This window comes from Bacillus rossius, chromosome 15 (genome assembly GCF_032445375.1).
Source record: "Bacillus rossius redtenbacheri isolate Brsri chromosome 15, Brsri_v3, whole genome shotgun sequence".
In the NCBI taxonomy this organism is placed as follows: domain Eukaryota; kingdom Metazoa; phylum Arthropoda; class Insecta; order Phasmatodea; family Bacillidae; genus Bacillus; species Bacillus rossius.
Window position 1 is genome coordinate 43,399 of NC_086342.1, and position 18,720 is coordinate 62,118.

General features: G+C 38.0%; 1 protein-coding gene across 2 annotated transcripts; it reads right to left on the reverse strand.

Annotated features, from left to right (window-relative positions):
* Window positions 1-602: 602 nt before the first annotated feature.
* LOC134539214 (heparanase-like) lies at window positions 603-18,449 on the reverse strand. 2 transcript variants are annotated; one of them, XM_063381000.1, is made up of 9 exons: window positions 18,317-18,449; window positions 17,669-17,811; window positions 11,840-12,015; window positions 10,635-10,805; window positions 9,905-10,133; window positions 7,511-7,644; window positions 4,735-4,916; window positions 2,519-2,766; window positions 603-1,601 (listed from the first exon to the last, which is right to left on the reverse strand). In XM_063381000.1, the coding sequence occupies exons 1-9, from the start codon at window positions 18,380-18,382 to the stop codon at window positions 1,439-1,441; spliced, it is 1,512 nt and encodes a 503-aa protein (XP_063237070.1). In that variant the 5' UTR covers window positions 18,383-18,449; the 3' UTR covers window positions 603-1,438. The 2 variants fall into 2 exon arrangements, with proteins under 2 accessions (XP_063237070.1, XP_063237071.1); XM_063381001.1 differs by having other exon boundaries at window positions 17,669-17,888; window positions 18,059-18,449.
* Window positions 18,450-18,720: the final 271 nt, after the last annotated feature.

The window sequence follows — 18,720 nt, forward strand, 5'->3', positions numbered from 1 at the left end:
ACTGGTACTGACTACATGGAGCCCTGGCTGGAAGTGTAAGACACGAATCTGTGGTCAAGTGCTATGCAGCTGTTTTTTTATCTGCCTATCAAACAGTGTGTTTGAATGTGTGTGTTAAATTTAGATATAATTGATACAGTAATATGTGGGATGTATTTCAATCATTTCACTAGCCTCAAGAGGCCACCGCTAGGAAGATGAGTTCTCAAGCGCCGGCCGCCTCCCGCTTCGTTTCCTCCCCTCCACTCCCGCTCTTGTGCTATGACATCTCGTCTTATGTGGCACCTGCATTAGGCATAAGTATGGGTGTTGGCAAGGCCTCCGCCTATTTCATGGTCACATTTTGTAGCTATGCATTTAGATTGTTAAAGGTCATAAGCGTGGTGTTATCTCTCCAACAGGAACCTCAGGCTTTGCATGGCAACAATTCACGCTTAAGGAAAAAGTGATAATGCTCAGAGAACTGAAAAAATATTCACCACCAATAGGAGTACCAACTTTTCTGGCCATCAAAGATATATGGCAGTGTAGCCAACAGCATGGGAAAAATAAAACGTAGAATCTCAGGTTAGGAAGTTAAAATTACACAAAAAAATATATACTTAAAATGTTTAAGCACCCAAAATATTATTATTCAGATATTTACACACACAATCATCCCGCCCACATTGGGATGCTTCACATCTTGTATAACGTGAGAGAGGGCAAGGTTCAGTCTTCCTTCACCAGCACTTGTAGCTGAGAGGCGAGACTTGCATTTCAGAGCTCCCATTGGACACTTGCGACACGTGCAAGCTGTCACCAGGCAACCACAGCCCTGCTTCGGCGCTCGACGAGCTGACGTGTAGAGGAGTGCAGCGAGACAGCTGAGCTGAGCTGAGCTGAGCTGAAGTTCCTCTGCGAGGCTTCCATTCAAACAGGTTAGGAGCTGTTTCCCGCCAGACAAGATATAAAGGACTTGACTCCAGCCTCCCACAATTCTCTTCACTGGAGGCTGGGGGAGGACTGAACAGCCAGTTGACTCCCAAAGACATAAACTAATCCCTTGCTGCCCTCTGATAAGTTCATGAAAAAACTGATTTCAACCAATAGTGAGAACTGCAATCACTATGGAGACTATAGAGTTCCCAAAAAGACATTCGTGGAATAATCAGGTGCCAGCTCTACATGTACACACTATCTTTGTAGCACAACACCTAAAAAATACACACACAGGTTTTTAGTGTGATTGCTATGCAAACTCCAGCAAGTTAAATCATGAAAGGCCCAAAATAATCAACTTCACCACTAACAAATCAAATGGCACCGCTCACCTATTAAATAAACGGAGACATGCCTCAGACAGCAGTGTGCATGAAGTCTACTGGTAAGCCTATTCAAGAGTATCTGAAGTGTCTGAATGTCAGTGGCAGAGACTTGGGAAGCGAGGCAGGAGTGGTCAGCCGTGGTGACACTCGGGGACGCGTGCTCCGTGCACAATGAAGAAGGCAACGGAGAGGGGGGGCAGGCAAAGCACTCCGGCTGGAAGCACGGCCGGTCGCAGCAGGGGCGGAGAGCCGTCTGGCTCCAGTTGGAGTGGCACGCCATTCAGCAGCACAGTCCTGACGACACATGACACCTGTCAGCTGAGACAAGCACCGCTGCACAGGACTTAACATGTCTCATCATTAATAATTAATACCAACAGTATACTTATACAAAAAGTCACACAATACCGAACAATATTCCTGTTACATGTGACGAAACAGGGAACCTGACGATACTAGCGCCGTCACATTAGCGATGTTTGCACTGAAGGTAGGAGTTCAAACTACCTTCTTTCTGTGTTTAACAGCATGAGTTACATTCTAACAGGTGCTACTAAGATAATTTTGAATTTATCTTGGTAGATTAAAAATTCTTTAATGCAATTTACAGACTAAATTGCTTTTAATGATTATTTTTTATTTATAAACCTTTTTTCATATTTAACGGTTACTAGTAAGATAACTTGTTTGCTTGCCTGAATGTACCAAATTAAGTGATCAATTAATCACAGTATATGGTATTAAATGCCTTAAAAATTTAAGGACATTTTTACTACCATCTATTTAAATAACGTGTTTGGTATACATATAAGTAATTGCTACAAAGTAAAGATTAAAAAAAAAACCTTACTTTTTGTTACATCTGATTTTGAAAATTAAAAAAAAAATTTTTTTAAGTATGTGTATAACATAAGAGTTTTTAATATTTCATTAGTTTGATAAGGATTCTGTTTTAAGAAAAATAATGAAAATAGAAAGTATAAAACTAATCTTTTTTTAAAAAAAAAGCAGGGATATTCATAAAAAAATTAATTATGCTGTTATTGTTTTAAATTATTATGGTGTAACTAAGCAGCTTTTCCAAGAAATAATTAATTCAGAAGTTGTTGAGTTTTTCTGACTGCAGTATGTGATTCTACCGAACGCAAAGGGGATGTCAGGCATGAGATGTGATGGGCCTGCCCAAGGCTGTGACGGCAGACGGCACTCACCTGGACAGTGGGCCGTGCTGCCCCGTGAGCACGTAGGCCAGCACGGCGCTGGCAGGGCGCGGCCGTGCAGCCCCCTCCAGCTGCACGAGCGCGCTGCGCTGGCCCAGGTTCGCTCCGAACACGGCGAGGGAGTGCGGGACGCCAGGAGGGCCACAGTGGCAGTACAGTCGCACGTCTCCGGTGGGCAGGGGAGCTCGCAGCACGCCACGACCCACCACACGCTTGTACAGGACGCTCAGCCACCAGTCCTGCACACCGGCACACACCAGGCTGCCACCCTTCTGTTACCAATGATGAATTCATGGTTACCGTGAAGAGTATTCTCTCAAGGTTAATGATGTTGTGTCTTCTGACCCTGTTTTGCTATCTAATACCTTTGCTGAATATTTTTCTAATGTATATTCATCTACAAATCACAATCATAATGTTAATGTATCAACGTCAAACCATGATACCATTTTGGTCCCCGTTATTTCTGAAAGTCTTGTGCTTTGGGGTATTAAATCCCTAAAATCTTCTATGTCATGCGGTCCTGATGGAATACCTAACTTTGTTCTTAAAGGCTGTTCATACATATTAACACCACTTCTTAAACATTTATTTAACGTAAGTTTGAAAAGTCAAACGTTCCCCACCAAATGGAAAATAGCAAGGGTAATTCCCATTCTCAAAAGCGGTTCTAAATTAAAGGTATCTAACTACCGTCCTATTTCCATCCTTAATGGTTTGTCTAAAATATTTGAAAAAATTATCTTTAAATTCTTAAATTTCCCAATTAAAAACCGACTATCTCCTTCACAACATGGTTTTAGAACTGGTATGACCACAGCAACCAACCTTGTGTCCTTTCTGAATCCTATTTATTATGAGGTAACGAATAGGGGTCAGGTATATGCCTGCTACTTTGACCTTGCGAAAGCATTCGACACTGTTAATCATGATATTTTACTCAGTAAACTTGCTAAATTTGGTTTATGTGGCAATTTTGTAACCTGGTTTTCCGACTACCTTCATAATAGATGCTTTTTTGTTTCCATCAACAACAGTTATTCTTCATATTTTAAAGTTCCATCTGGGGTCCCGCAGGGTGGCACTCTCTCTCCATTACTTTTCAATATTTTCATTGATGATATTACATTTGTACCTAAACATTCGAGTGGTGTATTGTTTGCCGATGATTTTAAAATTTCCAGAAGTATTAACTCTATCAATGACTGCTTGTTACTTGAAATTGATATACATGAAATTAATAAATGGTGCTTATTAAATTTAGTAACTCTTAACACAAGTAAAACAAAAATTATCTCCTTCACAAGGAAATATCATCCTGTAAAATATGATTATGTTCTTAACAATAAAATAATCCCAATCACTTCTTCTATAAAAGATTTTGGTAAACTACTTGACTCAAAATTATATTTTCACTTGCATGTAAATTACTTAGTTACTAGTTCAAATAGAACATTAGCATTAATCAAATATATTACGTTCTATGCTACAAACAGTGACTCTCTTCTTTGTCTTTATTTATCACTTGTTAGATCTAAGTTAGAATATTGTTCAGTTATTTGGAATTCAATTAATCCTTCCGATAGCAATAAATTAGAATCCATTCAGAATAAATTTGATAAAATAATTAAACTTAAAAACTTCTCTCAGATTACTATGGATTCTCTTTCTGAACGCCGTATCTATCTGGATTATGTATTTATTAAAAACTGTTACTGTTCAAAATTAAATTGTAAGTCCATTCTTGATAATACTGGCATTAGAATTCCCCAATTTAACAGCCGTTTAACTTCTACCTTATGTACATACCATAAAAAGAATGATATAATTTTTTGACTCATTTCTAATTTCAATAAAATTGATCATCTTAATCTGTGAAAGTGTAGCTAGGTAATAATATTTTTTTTTTAATAAATATTTACATAAGCCTGCAATTAGTAATTTCATTATACTGTAATGTCTATGTTTTGTATTTCTTTTTATGCATTTTATATTTTGATGTTTATTTTTCATAGTTATACTTATTTTAACTTTACTTGTTTGTTTGTATTTTGTTTGTATTGTTTATATGTTGTCCTTGTATATATGTGTTGTGCCCACCGCTAAAGCCCTCGGCTGTTGGTGGGCATGTTACAATATTAAATAAATAAATAAATAAATAAATAAATAAATAAAGGCAGGCAGTGACGTGTGGCAGCAGCTCTCACCGGCAGAGGGCGCAAGGTGTGCAGGTCCAGCAGGGAGTAGCTGCCCCCGTACAGCGCCTGCCTCACCACCGCGTCCACGCCCAGTCGCGCAGACACGCCCAGCTTGTCCAGCCACAGCAAGCCCGCCACGAACACGTCAGACAGGCCCGGGGCTCCTCCCCCATACGCCGAGCTCGTCTCCGCTGCACACAAGCACGTCCGCTGCCCTCACTGCCAACCCTGAGCCCTGAGCTATGCCTGGTCCTTGTCAACGAGATGACTGTAGGATCACATGTGATGACTGCGTGGAATTTGAAGAAAGATTCTGGGCTGCTTCAAACTAATAAATTAACTACCATTTTTTACATTATTAAAAAATAGTAAAATGCTGGAATATGAATACTGCGATGGCGGCATCGCGAAGATTTGTAACTAATTACTAATTACATTCAACACATCTATGACATCAGCACCATGAAATTGGCGGAAGCGACAAAATTCCCAACTATAAATATTTTATATTGCAATCTCATGGTGGGGGTGCAGTGTTATTTGGCCAGGAAAGTAATGGTGACTGTTTTCTAGGATAGTATTGGAACTGTCTTAATCAATTTTCTTGAAAAAGGAAAAAAAATGACAGGAGCATACTACGCATCACTACTTGACAATCTGCAAGGCAGAAATTACAGAAATAAGGTCACATCTGCAGAAACAAAAAATGTATTTTCACGAAGAAAATGCACCAGTTCACACCTCAGCGATTGCCATAGTGAAAATCTACGTACTGCTTGATCAATTTCCTTTTACTCACCAGATCTAAACCCGACCGACTTCTTTTGTTCCCTAGGCTAAAAGTTGTGCTCAGAGAACAGAGATTTTGTCAAATGACGAGGCCATCACCTTGGTAAACAACTACATATTTTGCAGTCTCTCACGCAAATGATTGTTAAAAAACAACTGTGCGTCCACAATGGCTGAAATTTCAGAGTATTCCAAAGCATGTGCAAACACATTCCCCCATTTTCGTTGACAAGTGCTACAATCTTCACATTGAGGTCGGAAACTTTTCAGACAAACCTCGTAAATGCTGTAAGGCAATGAAGTTTTAAAAAGTACAAGCCAGAATTCAAAGGGATAACAAATTGAGTTTTATGGATGAAATAACTCAATGAATTAACAAACCAGGTAGCAGAAAACATTAAATTAAAAAAGTATAAAATTTTATCATTACAAAATGCACTTATGATAATGGAATATTAGAATTCAAAATTTTATTTATATTTCAAAGTATTGCAAGGCCTGAGGGGCAAAGAACAGACAAGAACGAGTGCAGAAAAGAAACATCCCTTGGATACTTGAATGCTACAGACTAAGAACAGCTGACGAATAATTTTAAAAATGTGAGCAAGTCGTTCAGAACTTCTCAGAGATGTGTGACATCTAACCTCGGTAACGAGCAAATTCATGTGTTCTCATGTTGCAAATATGCAAAAATTCACAAGGTGAAGTAAAACCCAAGCAACACAAATTATGAAACATCTTAGGATGATTACAAATATGACTAACTCAATGATTACACAAAAGTTATCACCTCAAACCTGCGTCTACCACAAGGAAGAAGATTCCTTCAGGTTGAAAACTATTTGAACGCCTCCAGGAGGAACCTTGGGGAAGGTGCAAGGCCAGAACACAAGTCAGCCAAAAGAAGAATTTACAAGAAAACTGGCCAAGTCCAACTACATACTTCGGGTGTGGCCAAAACACATCAACAGCAAAACATTACGTCAACAGTCTACCATGATTCACCCGAAGAACCTCACTGGGACACTCGCAGACATGTTACACCCTTGTAGATGACAAACAGATGCAGGCTGAGTGTTGCACCCGTCTGCCTATTACTGTGCAGTCGGGCCTAGGTGGGTTCGAGTGCCGAGCAGTGCACTCGCTGATAGCCAAAATTAAGGGATAGGTACCCCAAGAAGGAACTCGATGAATCTTTGGAAGATCTCTTTACTGCTGCTCCCAACTCTACACTTCATTTATGAACAAGTCAACTACAACCAGGATTACATACTAAACGTCCGCTCTCTCCGAGAGCCTAGCCTCCTCTGCCCCTGTCCCTGTCCCTCAGCGTCTCTCACATAAGACCACCGCCAGCAACGCCCTAATCAAAGTTCAGTTTTTCAGGCGTCCGGTCACGAGGCACGCCGGCTTCCAGAAATCAGCAGCGACGCACAAGCACACTCATCCTTGGTTTGTACAGCATAAAGAGTTTCACAAACAGTTCTGTGTACATGCCCGCTGACATCTTGAGATTACAAACATTCGCTACGCATCAGCCGGCTAAATGCGCATGTACCCTTTCCACTGATCATAAGAACTACGTACTATATTTATAAATGTCTTAAAACGTATGCTTAAATGAAATAAATATAATACAGAGCAATAATCTTGTCAATATGTCTACCCTCCCAGAATCCCGGACACAACATGAGGCTCTCTGCCCTTTACTTATCAACCCAAAAAACAGGCCTGCAAGAGTGCGTCAATCTCAGGGGAGGGGTGGTAGGGGAAGTAATGGAGGGGAAACAAGATATGTCGGAGGGGGGCAGAGGAGAAAGGAGGCGGGAAGAGGGGAAGATGGGAAGAGGCGAAAACCGGAGCACCGCTAACCAGAAGTTGCATCTTACTGTAAAAAATTTTCAAATGTTTTTGATCATTTCAGAATTCTGATACGGTTAAATAGCATAAATAACATAACACACCAAATAAATTGGCAGAATATTAATTAACTTACTTAACCACAATGGCAAGTCTGGAGTCTTCTTCCTTGCGGTTGCCCTAACAGCCTTGATCTGCTTGGCCAGAGAGTTGAACACCGACGAATTAGTGAAATCCTCCAAGGTTGCTGATCGCCCATCAACGTAGTAGCTACGCACAAAATCAAGTAATTAAAAATTTACTGCCAAAACTATTCAAGCAAGTGCTAACAAAGCAACAACAATGTTATATACACAATTTGGGTAATAACACAAATCACCGCTTGTTTGGTATTTCCTTACACTCGTTAAATTTATGCCCACAAATTTCCTATCACATGTCTACACTGATACTTGTACTTGAACAGCATTACACAAACATTCACAAAAAATTTTAATTTACAATAAACAGCTTAAATTACCCCCTGAATAGAGGAAATATTGAAGCCTTCAATAAAAAAAATTTGTATCAAAGATAATGAAGGCATTGCATTATACATATAGATACTAAATAATCATTTTCACAAATGTGGCACAATTTAAAAAATACAAAAATTTCAGTTTAAAAAACCTACAAACATTAAAATTAAGTGATGTACACAAGTGTTCATGTATGAAATACTTTACAACAAGGGCAGTTTATGACGTCGCTATTCAGTAAAATGGCAACCTCGTTACACAGGCCAACAAGGAAAAAAAAATTGGTTCCTACAATTTTGGAACTAATTTTGGTTATATTTGGGGCACTGAATCTAAATATGAAAATTAGTTTTTTTTCTATCAGCTCTACTTTTTGAGATAAGCGAAGCTTGAAATGTGTTCTTCTACACAATGGGAACAAATATGGTTCAATACTCAACGGCAATAAATGAAACATATAGCACCATAGATTTGGTTTAGGAGAATATAAGGTATCGTGAACATCAATGGGTGACTTGTGCGGACAGCAAAGTAGCCATATCAAATATCCTTGTTTCTTGTGCCTCTGGGATAGCAGAGACAAAACACACCACTGGGTTGGACAAGAGTGGCCCAAGAGAGAAGACATGGTCGTTGCAGAAAAAAACATTAACAAACCCTTAGCTGAACGAGAGAAAATCTTTCCTCCACTGCATATCAAGCTGGTCCTTATCAAGAAGTTTGTAAAGGCTCAGCTCTTGATAAGGACGAATCATGCTTTTTGCATTTATTATTTAGCAACCGCAACCCTTCGGTAATAATCATGGAGTTAGAGTAATAATTGCATCTCTCATAAAAATATACGTTCAAATTCAAATCAATGTACAAGATGACATTTGTCCATTTTGAAACTACAGGTTAACCAACATTGGAGCATGAAAGAACTTGTGCTATACAGCGCTGCCAAACCACGTACCCTGCTTTTCCAAAACACATTTTACAAACATTATGCCCATATTATTCGGGTGAATACGGTAATTTGCAGAAATATTTTTAAAATACTACAATTAAATACACATTTTTAGAGCAAAAATCGCTTTTGAAGAAACCATTAGGATGAAGATACAAGCTTTCTCAAAATTTCCCTGAACTATCAAAAAATTCCCTGATTTAAATTCCCTGACATTCCCGGTTTTCCCAGTATGTGGCCACCCTGTTTGGTACTATCTATGTATATATAATAATATTTGTATGATATAATACTACTTGTGTAATTTAATAAGAATTTCATGTTTAATTTTTAGATTTGATTCATGGATTTAACCTAAAATAACGTAAAATGTACATTTCATTAAAATTTTATATCTTATAAATTTGACCTCATTGGCAAAAACTAATTCCATTTATGAATTCAGGGCACCAAATTCATATGAAATCAGCTCCAAATAACCTGGCACCAAAACTATTGTTGGCCTGTGTTATCTTAATATAAATCTTGGATATATCTTATGATTCAGCCTTAACAGAATTAAGCTTGCTGATACAAGACTAAGAAAAGGCAAACCGTTGCCCGGTGTACTGATCACTAATTAAGTCAAGACTAGACGCAGAATGACAACAAAGGAAACAGGCTGAATGGTCCGAAGCAAACCTATCAAACGGGCGGCAACCACACAGGAGCTTGAGTACCCAACTTTCATGTTGATAGTCCAAACCCTAACAGAACTATAATAATAATTAAAATCACAACCAACACTAATCAAAAACATAATTTTCAGGTAGTTGACCAAAGGAGAATTAGAAAATAACCAACACGTGTGAATGGTTACATTTAAGCCGCTGCCCAACAAGAACCAAAGCAAGGAATATACTTACAAATTATGAAAAAGTGAATTCCCGTGTCGCACCCTCACTAATAAACTATGTAATGTCTGCCCGCAGAAGGAAAGGAGACTTAAGTGCCGGCAGGTGTTCAAACAGCTACAGTGGAGTGAAGGCAGCATGACATCATGTACTATGATCATGGCACTCACTGGTGCCACGTCACTGCGCTGATGGAGCGCCCTGCTGTGTCCAGAAAGTCTGCCAGGAACGACAGGGACGGGGCAGAGTCAAGCAGAGGCCTGGTGACATCTGGACCGACCAGCGCAGACGCCCTGGAACTTGGGTAGCTGTCCAGAAGCGCTCGGAGAGTCCCAAAGTCTCGCCCCAGTTGGTGACCCGTCACAGTCACATTGAACTTGTGCTTGAATGAATTTGGCTCTGCAACAAAGATTTTACACACTGTGCTTAGGAGTCATTGAATACTGCATTACTAATGTTTGGCACTTTGATTTTAGAAAAATACATAGAATTTTTCTTTAAATTAAACACATAATATTTAGTTGATTTTATACAGTGTTAGTCCGAATCTAACCAAAAAACATTCAGCACAGTAAAATAAACTGAAATATCTAAACGACTTATGATCTAAGGTGCTTTCCAAGACTGGTAAACGTCTTTGAAGTTGGAGCCACTGAGAGATAAATGAGTGAGCTCATTATTACAGCTCAATCACAGCAAGCACTGAGAGTGATTAATAATTTTGTTCATCTGTTACATTCGTCCACCACATATTGTATCGCTTGACAAACTTTTAAGTCATGTTGTACTGAGAAGGAAAACACTGACATTGTACACTTGTATGACTCTGCTTCTCAACAAAGACTCCTTTACACACTACTGATGAAAACTCTATCAATTCTTTTTATCTGCAATACTCACCATTGCCAAGTTGCCACGTGGCAGAAAGATTATGCTCGTCAGAAAAGTCAAGCAGTTGCTTGGCATTGGTGGGATCCCAGTTGTCGCCATTCCTGAGCAGAGCGTTCAAGTCAAACAACAGCTGGACGCCAGCTCTCTGACAGAAGTCATGTATTTGAGTCCACTCGGAGCCTGGGGAAAAAAAACAAGCACCTAGGCTGACAGCCACACACTTTTAAAACTGTGAACATTTTCAACTGCAGACTAGCTTAAAACTAAAGCTGCAATGTGTGAATCACTCACTTGGCTTAAGGGTTTCAGTCACATCTCCATCACAGTGGTCAATAGGTTTAAGGGGTACTGATGGCTGCTACGTACCTCACGTGGCCAGAACACCCTGAACACCGAACACAGGCATGACCTAACTTACAAGCACTGCATCTGTGCCTTGGATCAAAGCTCACTATAATCGGAATGGTCTCTTCACCTAATGCAGGCAGCCAACCTCACAAAAATCGCCACTTAACTGATAAATATAGTCTTCAATCAAACAAGATATCACAACCTTAAACATTTTGAATTTGAAAATTATATATGTATATATATTTTATATGCAAGTTGTGACTTTACTCATATAACACTCAGTCCCATATAATTATTTTCTATTAAAAACAGAAATGGCATAAAATAAGGGTTGTTGATTTTAAAAGACCACACAAGACATTACATAATTGGTATGCTAGCATTGCTATTTAAAGGGTGGCCATACTTATCCATGTAATAATCATGTAATCTAAATACTTATCTTAACCTTACAAAGTCTGAATGACTGAAAAGGCCTTTCATAACGACCATTATTTCTTACATTTCTGTTTAATACCTTGTACATTTGCAATTAACTGATCAGTGAACGTGGAATTACAGAAAATTGAAAGAACTGACAGACAGGCTGGATTCTATGTTTCTAAATGTTATAGCTCATTCAGATACTTCGTAAAACGTCTTTCAACCCTAACTTCATGAACCCAGGTCTACATGTATTACAACTGGGAAAGCACATTTCTGCTTTGTAGCGATCCTAGTGTGGGTGCTACCTGGTTAGAGCAAGCAGGGTTGTATACCGTAAATAAAGCTACGTCACTTCGTGAAGAACACTATCCTTATCTTTGTTACTATTGACATCGATCTTAGCAGCTGAGACTATTAGTTAATTTATTCCCGGATACCAGTCATGGAGAAGTTGCGTACGTCTGGAGAACAATATGTGATGCCTTCAGCACACTCGTCGTACACCCGACGCTGCGTGCCATTGGCCGTGAAGATGAGGCAGTCGGCCAGGGTTCCACCAATCCTGAGATAGGCAGGTGCCAGCAGCGACGTCAGCTGTACCAACTGCTCAGATCTGGACATTACAAATCATTCAACTTAACAAGGACATCAGATCAGCCTTTCTGAAAATCAATACAAGTTCATGCCCAAGTGACAATGCTCCACCCAATAGCTTGCAGAACTATGCTAAATCACTCATCAATCTTGGATTATCTTACTGGAACCATCCAGCAATATACAAAAAAAAATAATCAAATACCAAATTGAAAATATTAAAAAATAAGAGCTCGTGAAACTCAGTACAGATGATAGAAGTGTAATTTCTTTGGCAATTCACACCTTCACTCGTAAGGTCATCATAAGCGGTAAAACAGCAGAGAGAAAGAAGACAATTTTCTAAATAAATATTACTTACTGTTGAAATACACCACAAAAAAAACTGTGCATGTTACTATTTCTTCAAACAATCCTGCCATTAGGATTTGAATGAAATATGAAATTTTAACAGGTAGCGCTATCTATGCAGGAAATGCAGGAACTGTCTCTACAACGCTGCTGGTTGAACAAGGAGGAACGCAAGAATGCTGGTAGCAAATATGAAATTCACAGCTGACTGTATAGGATAACTATAGCTATTTTCTGAAACAAGCTCTTATTCTTTCGTTCGTCTATCTCTCTCGGTTCTATTTTTTTGGGCTGGGATGAATCATCGCACAAAGAAGAGAAAGAAAATGAGCTCAGCAACAAATTATAACATAGTTCTCTCTTTATATCTTTTGGCCACGTACCTATTCCTGTTCTTTTGGCATCAGAAAAGTTTCACGATGTTTCACGAAAACGTTGCATTAAAATTTGGACTTGAAATTTTATTCTCATTGTGCCCAAGGAAGTTTCACTTCAATAATAAAAATAAACATAGTCTAAGCACAAGATGACATCATGCCAAACTAACGAAAACAATATAAACTCCTCTGCCTTTAATTTTTCAACAGCTAAATTACATTTTCATTTTCATTAATTTTTATGACTTTTCCATAGCCCAAGGAAAACATGCAAGCGGCAGCTCTGAAAGTTTCAAAAGGCAGTTGCAGAGCGGCCATTAGTAAAAATAAAGAGTTCTAGCAGTTTGTTCACAGCTCTGAAGATGTGGACAATGTGCTGATATCGTGTTACTGCGTGTGTTTTAATCAATGAAATATGTTTACGAGGTAAATAGGAAATAGCCAGATGAAAAGTACTAATAAAAATCAAGCACACAATAAATTGCAAAATACTCTTAGTCTTTAATGGTGTTTCTGAATTCATGCGCCCACTAACTTTAACAAACTAACCTCCACAAAAAAAGTCACTTTACAGGTGCTAGCCAAACCTTTCAACATTAAAAACTGTAAATGATTTTATACTTCAAGAGAAACTGTATATACTTTCACTACAGATGCCACAGCTAAGCAAATATATGTAATTAAATAGCCCGAAAGCTCTATAAAATAAAATTAAAAAGATATATTTTGTGTGTATGCATGCATAAAAAAAATATTTTTAATGAAAATTAATTTTTATGTAGTGATTTTTGAGCAGAAGTTAATTAATTTTTTGTGTGGTTTAAGATTTTTTTATAAATTTCTGTTTGTATTATTGAATAACAGATTAGAGAACAGAACATGATGCATACACAATTGTGCTAATAGGTTATTAGCTGGAAATAATATGTGAGAATTTATTCAAAAAACCCAGAGGTCCAAATGACAATTAACATAGGTACAGTACTTAAGCCTTGTTTATTGTTATTATTATATTTTGAAATGTAAATAGCATTGTAGTTGTATGTGTGTGTCCACACACACAAACCAATACAAATAGTTTTAAGTCTAATTTTCCTTGTACGTACTACACAAAATGAGTCGGAATTTGACAGACAAACTTGTGGGCTGCATGTTCATCATGAAGAAATGAGTTGAAAACTCTATGCTACTTAAGTGCTTCCCAAGGGTGACAAACATCTCTGAAGTTGGGGCTGAACAACATTCTTACTGTAAGTAATAGAGAACATACATAAGATGGAACATTGAGCAATTAATTTGTGGTGGTTGTAGAACATAATCCAAATGGTCAGTGTTTTATCCTAAATAGTTTCTCCATTATTAACAACAAAAATGTTATTCAGTCCCAAATTGAAAGACATATACCAGCCTTGGAAACACTTGAGACAATAAGTTTAATAGATTTAACGCAGTTTTTTTTGGGAAAAGCCATTGCAGTTTAACACTGTTTGTCATGGGAAAATTCTGAAAATCAACAAAATAAATAAAAATATGCAGATAAAAAATTCACAGAAAAAAAGACTGAATCAACTGATGTCGAACAAACGGAACCAATGATGAAACTAAACAAGTATTACAGACAACACAATGACGAAAGCATTGACAAAAAATGTTTTACCTCTAAATATCAGATGGCACACAATTATGTTAAAAGAACTTAGTCATGAAAAATAATGAACACAGAAGAACACAATGGGCTAACAGAGAATCAGATTAAACGCAGGTAACGTAGCAAACATATAAAAACAAGGATGAAGATAAACAAGTACTATGGACAACAAAACAGTGACAGCACTGACAAACACGGAAGGTTTCCAGTGACAACAGTTGTGACGTTACGGGAACTGACTTCTCTAATTCCTTAAGTTTCCTTTTAATTGGGTGTTCTTCCTGTATGAATGGTGCAGAATTTTCCAGAGTATTCTATGGCTATTGTACCAGGCATGTTTGGCAAGTCTAGATTATTTAGTTTCGCCCTTCTTTATGTTATTTTTGTGCTCCTTAATGAGTGTTGAAAAGGCCCTGCCAGTTTCCCCTATGTGCATGCAACCACATTTGCAGGGGATCTGATACACACAGTTCTGACATTGAAACTTATCTATGGCTGGTTTTACATTAGTAATCATGCTTTTGAAAGTGAAATTTGACTTGAAAACTGTTCTTAGTCTGTTTTTGTTTCCCAAACATCTTATTTTTTCTGAGAGACCACGAACATAGGAAATAATTCTGTGTTCGTCAGTGTTATCCTTGATGTTTTGTCCATGGTACTTGTTTATCTTCAGCGTTGTGTTTATTTGTTTGCTGTGTTGCCTGCATTCAATCTGTCACATCATTGTTAGCACACTGTGTTCATCTGTGTTGTTATATTATTTTTCACGACTAAGTACCTTCAAGGGAATTCTTGTGCTGACTGATATTTAGAGGTTCAACCTTTTTTGTCCGTGCTGTCGTCGTGTTGTCAAAAACTGGAAATGCCTACATGTACAAAATCAATCAGTACAATCTGTAAAAGCAGAAAGTAGTTAAGCAACAATAAAAATTATGCAATTCTCCATTGCATAGCTGGAGGACATGAATCACACATATTGAATCACATGTTTAAGGATTGGCACACACGACATAGGCGCCTCTCTTTCCATATTATTTTATATTCTTAAAACCAATACAAGCAAACATTGTATTGCAGCAATTTTATCTACCAACAGTTTATGAACTTTAAATGAATAAAAATATAAAAATCATGCAATTAACTATATAGGTAAATTTACAAAGCAAACTTAAAAAAAATTGCAATTTGTAGTAAGCCAGTAAATATATAAACTGCATGTGTGTTTTCGGAAATTCTTCAATGGTATAATAAGATAGGCTGTGTGTATGCCATATCTGCAAGGTACACAACCACTATTCTGTAATCTAGTCCTAGAGCAATGCCATGCATCATCTGGGATGCCTACTGGCACGGCACTAGCAAACTGCGAGCAGTTCTCAACACTTCCAGAGCTACAGCAAATATTTGCATGCACTCCTACGTGTGTATCTGCCTCCTCTTAGCGTCCTGCCTACGTACGCATGTACGTTTTCATGTGTATTTTAAATACAACCTGTATAACTATTTAATATAAGAATTTAAACATTTTTTCAGGATTCAGCAAGATATTTAATGTCATATGGCAGAAGTTAAACAAAATTTTTAAATACTTGAACTTTTTTGAGTGCACTGTTCTAGTCTACTTATTCCAACCTTAGGATCAGATGGAGAATCTCTTTATTGTTAAATTTGTCAATATATTTATATCACAGTCAAAAAATAATACCTAATAGAATTCTTCACTTGACTTTTTTGAATAATCCATTTTTCTATTCATTTACGTAGGTAATACAATGTTTTTCACGTTTTGTTGGTGGAAAAAATGTGCTATTAAAATTTGATCTGCGATAGACACAATTAGTGCTCCGCACATGTGTGAGCAGTATGCATTTTAACCATTACTAAGACAGCAAAATATTCAGTTCTACATAAGAACTGTTTGAAGAGGTGTGTTGTAAGATTGTTAAAAACATTAGTTGAAAATTGCAAACCAGTGTTCTTATGTTTCAGACAATTAATGGAAAACAAACTGTGATTAATTGTTAACTGACGAGGAATACTTATCATCTTTATTATTTTAGGGAACCAATAAACTTCAGAGTTAAGTATTTAACTGTACTAAAACTTTAGTTGAAGTAGAGTAGGGAACTATACTAATAAAATGAGCACAATCAATTAGTGATCCAGCAGTACCACCTCCAGGGCCATTGAGAGAAACTAAGGAACTGGGGGCAAGTCATTTTGTGGGCCCCATGCCCATTACTTAATGCACAACTTTTCAAGCCCCACAATTTTTTTAGTTAAAAAAATTAAAATACTCAAACATTACCATTGCCACAACTGTTAATGTGAACGTGTAATGTTCTTCCTACTATCAGGGTGACCTCGGGTAGTAAAAGAAAGTGTGCGCGACAGAAGTGATACTTCTTGATTACTAGGTATACATAGAGATAAATTATTTACATTTTCAATCACACTATTCACATAGAAATGAATGATATTTATCAAGTTAATTGCAAAAGTCAATAACTCTTTTCTACATGAATAAATTGTAGATAATTAAATAGAATAAAATAAATACGTTAGCATCAATCGTTAGCCGTTACGAAAACTGAGGTGTAGACAAACACGAGCAGCTTTACAAGAATTCCTTAGCGTCACTGCTACGTCATTTCCACCTCTCCCCTTCCGACCGTTACAACTAGCATATAGCATGCTATGCTACGTAGCACTTCCCATTCGACCGCTAGTGCATACGTTAGAGTGGCGTCGCCGCTGACGCTTTCTCCTCCTCTACTGGTTCCCCCACACGTACTTGACTATTCCCCTCACGCAATCAAAATTTTTATAACGTTTGAAAATTTCAGCCCCTCAGAAAAGAAGTTTCACTTCAGAAAGTCCCAACTCAACCGAGGCACTCGCAACGGGCCTGCACTCTTCCTTTTCCTCCTCCTCGGCCCTTTTTACAACTGGAACTTCATAGCACTAGTCTCAAATTCCCTTGCTGTAACATCATTAGGATACTACACACCCGGCCAACGCTGGATACAATTAAGTAAATGTCCAAACCCTTGTAAGTGCTCAACCAAGAGCCAGCTAGGCTACATGACCGCTCCTGGGTTGTAGCACTCTGGATGAAACAACCCAGTGACCTGAAGCATACCTACACATACTGGTACTATCTGGGCACTTGTACTTTCCAAAGAGCAGTCTTTGTAGCATTTGTTCAATCACCACACAAGCAGCAATAACATGCACCATGTCTACTGTAAGTAGGGCTACATACACAATCAATGAACACAGACTGAACTACGTACTCTATGTGGTCCCACAGCCAGCCACTGCGAATCAGGGCAGTGTCCAGCGCAACGCTGAGGAATGCACCACTGGTGTCGTGAGAGTAATGTCCCACATTGAAGACTACGGTCGGTGCCGCATCTCGGGCCTCCGAGTGGGGGGGCTGAGCAGTGAACACGAATATGCCGATGGTGCCGGCCAGTAGCATCACAAGCATCAACGCCCTCACTAAGAAGTTCCCTGAGACAAACATTAACTGATACATATTAAACTCTTACCACAGCACCCCCAGTGTATCACATGCGTCCTTGGCTTCCAAATACACATATGCTCTTTCCATATATCAAACATAGTTTACTGTTTATGTGTACTTTAAAGCCAATTTGCCAATATAATGTTTGAAAACTAACCTGAAAATTCTTTCGCTGCAAATACAAACAAGGCTGTCATTTTTAGTAGGCGTCCTTGCCAGGAAATGAATTAAAATGTGATTATTGTAATCACAACCATTTTTGTCAAAATGCAAATGCACTATTAAAAATTTTGTAGTCACAATTAAACTATCACAATATTATCAGCCCACTTCCAAAATTGTACAAGTAATGTCTCTCAGGGATGATTTTATTTTTTTATCATCTAGGGAGGATAAAACAAACATAAACACAAACACAACAAATACAAACATAACCTGAGAAAGCTAGTTCTGTAGCCATTCCTGCCCACTGCGCATTCATTGGTTGCAGGCGTCTGACGTAACGAGGTCGGTGATTGGGCTGGAATTTCGCGGCCAGCAGTACGCAGCTATAAAATAAATTGGCTATTGTGAAGAAACTAAACAACTAAGCTAATTACAATTTTAAGGTTCTATTTCTCAAGGTACATAACATCTATTGGTTAAGTTTTTAATAACTCAATCACTACAATACGGCAGGGGGAAAAAATACGCCACACAGTGGTTTTAAGATTTGACATGTGATTAGTACAATGTTCGTTATCGAAAGATATTTCTTTTCTAATGATATTAGCATGGTAGTGTGAGCATCTAAAATGAGCATTCAGGATCAATTATTAA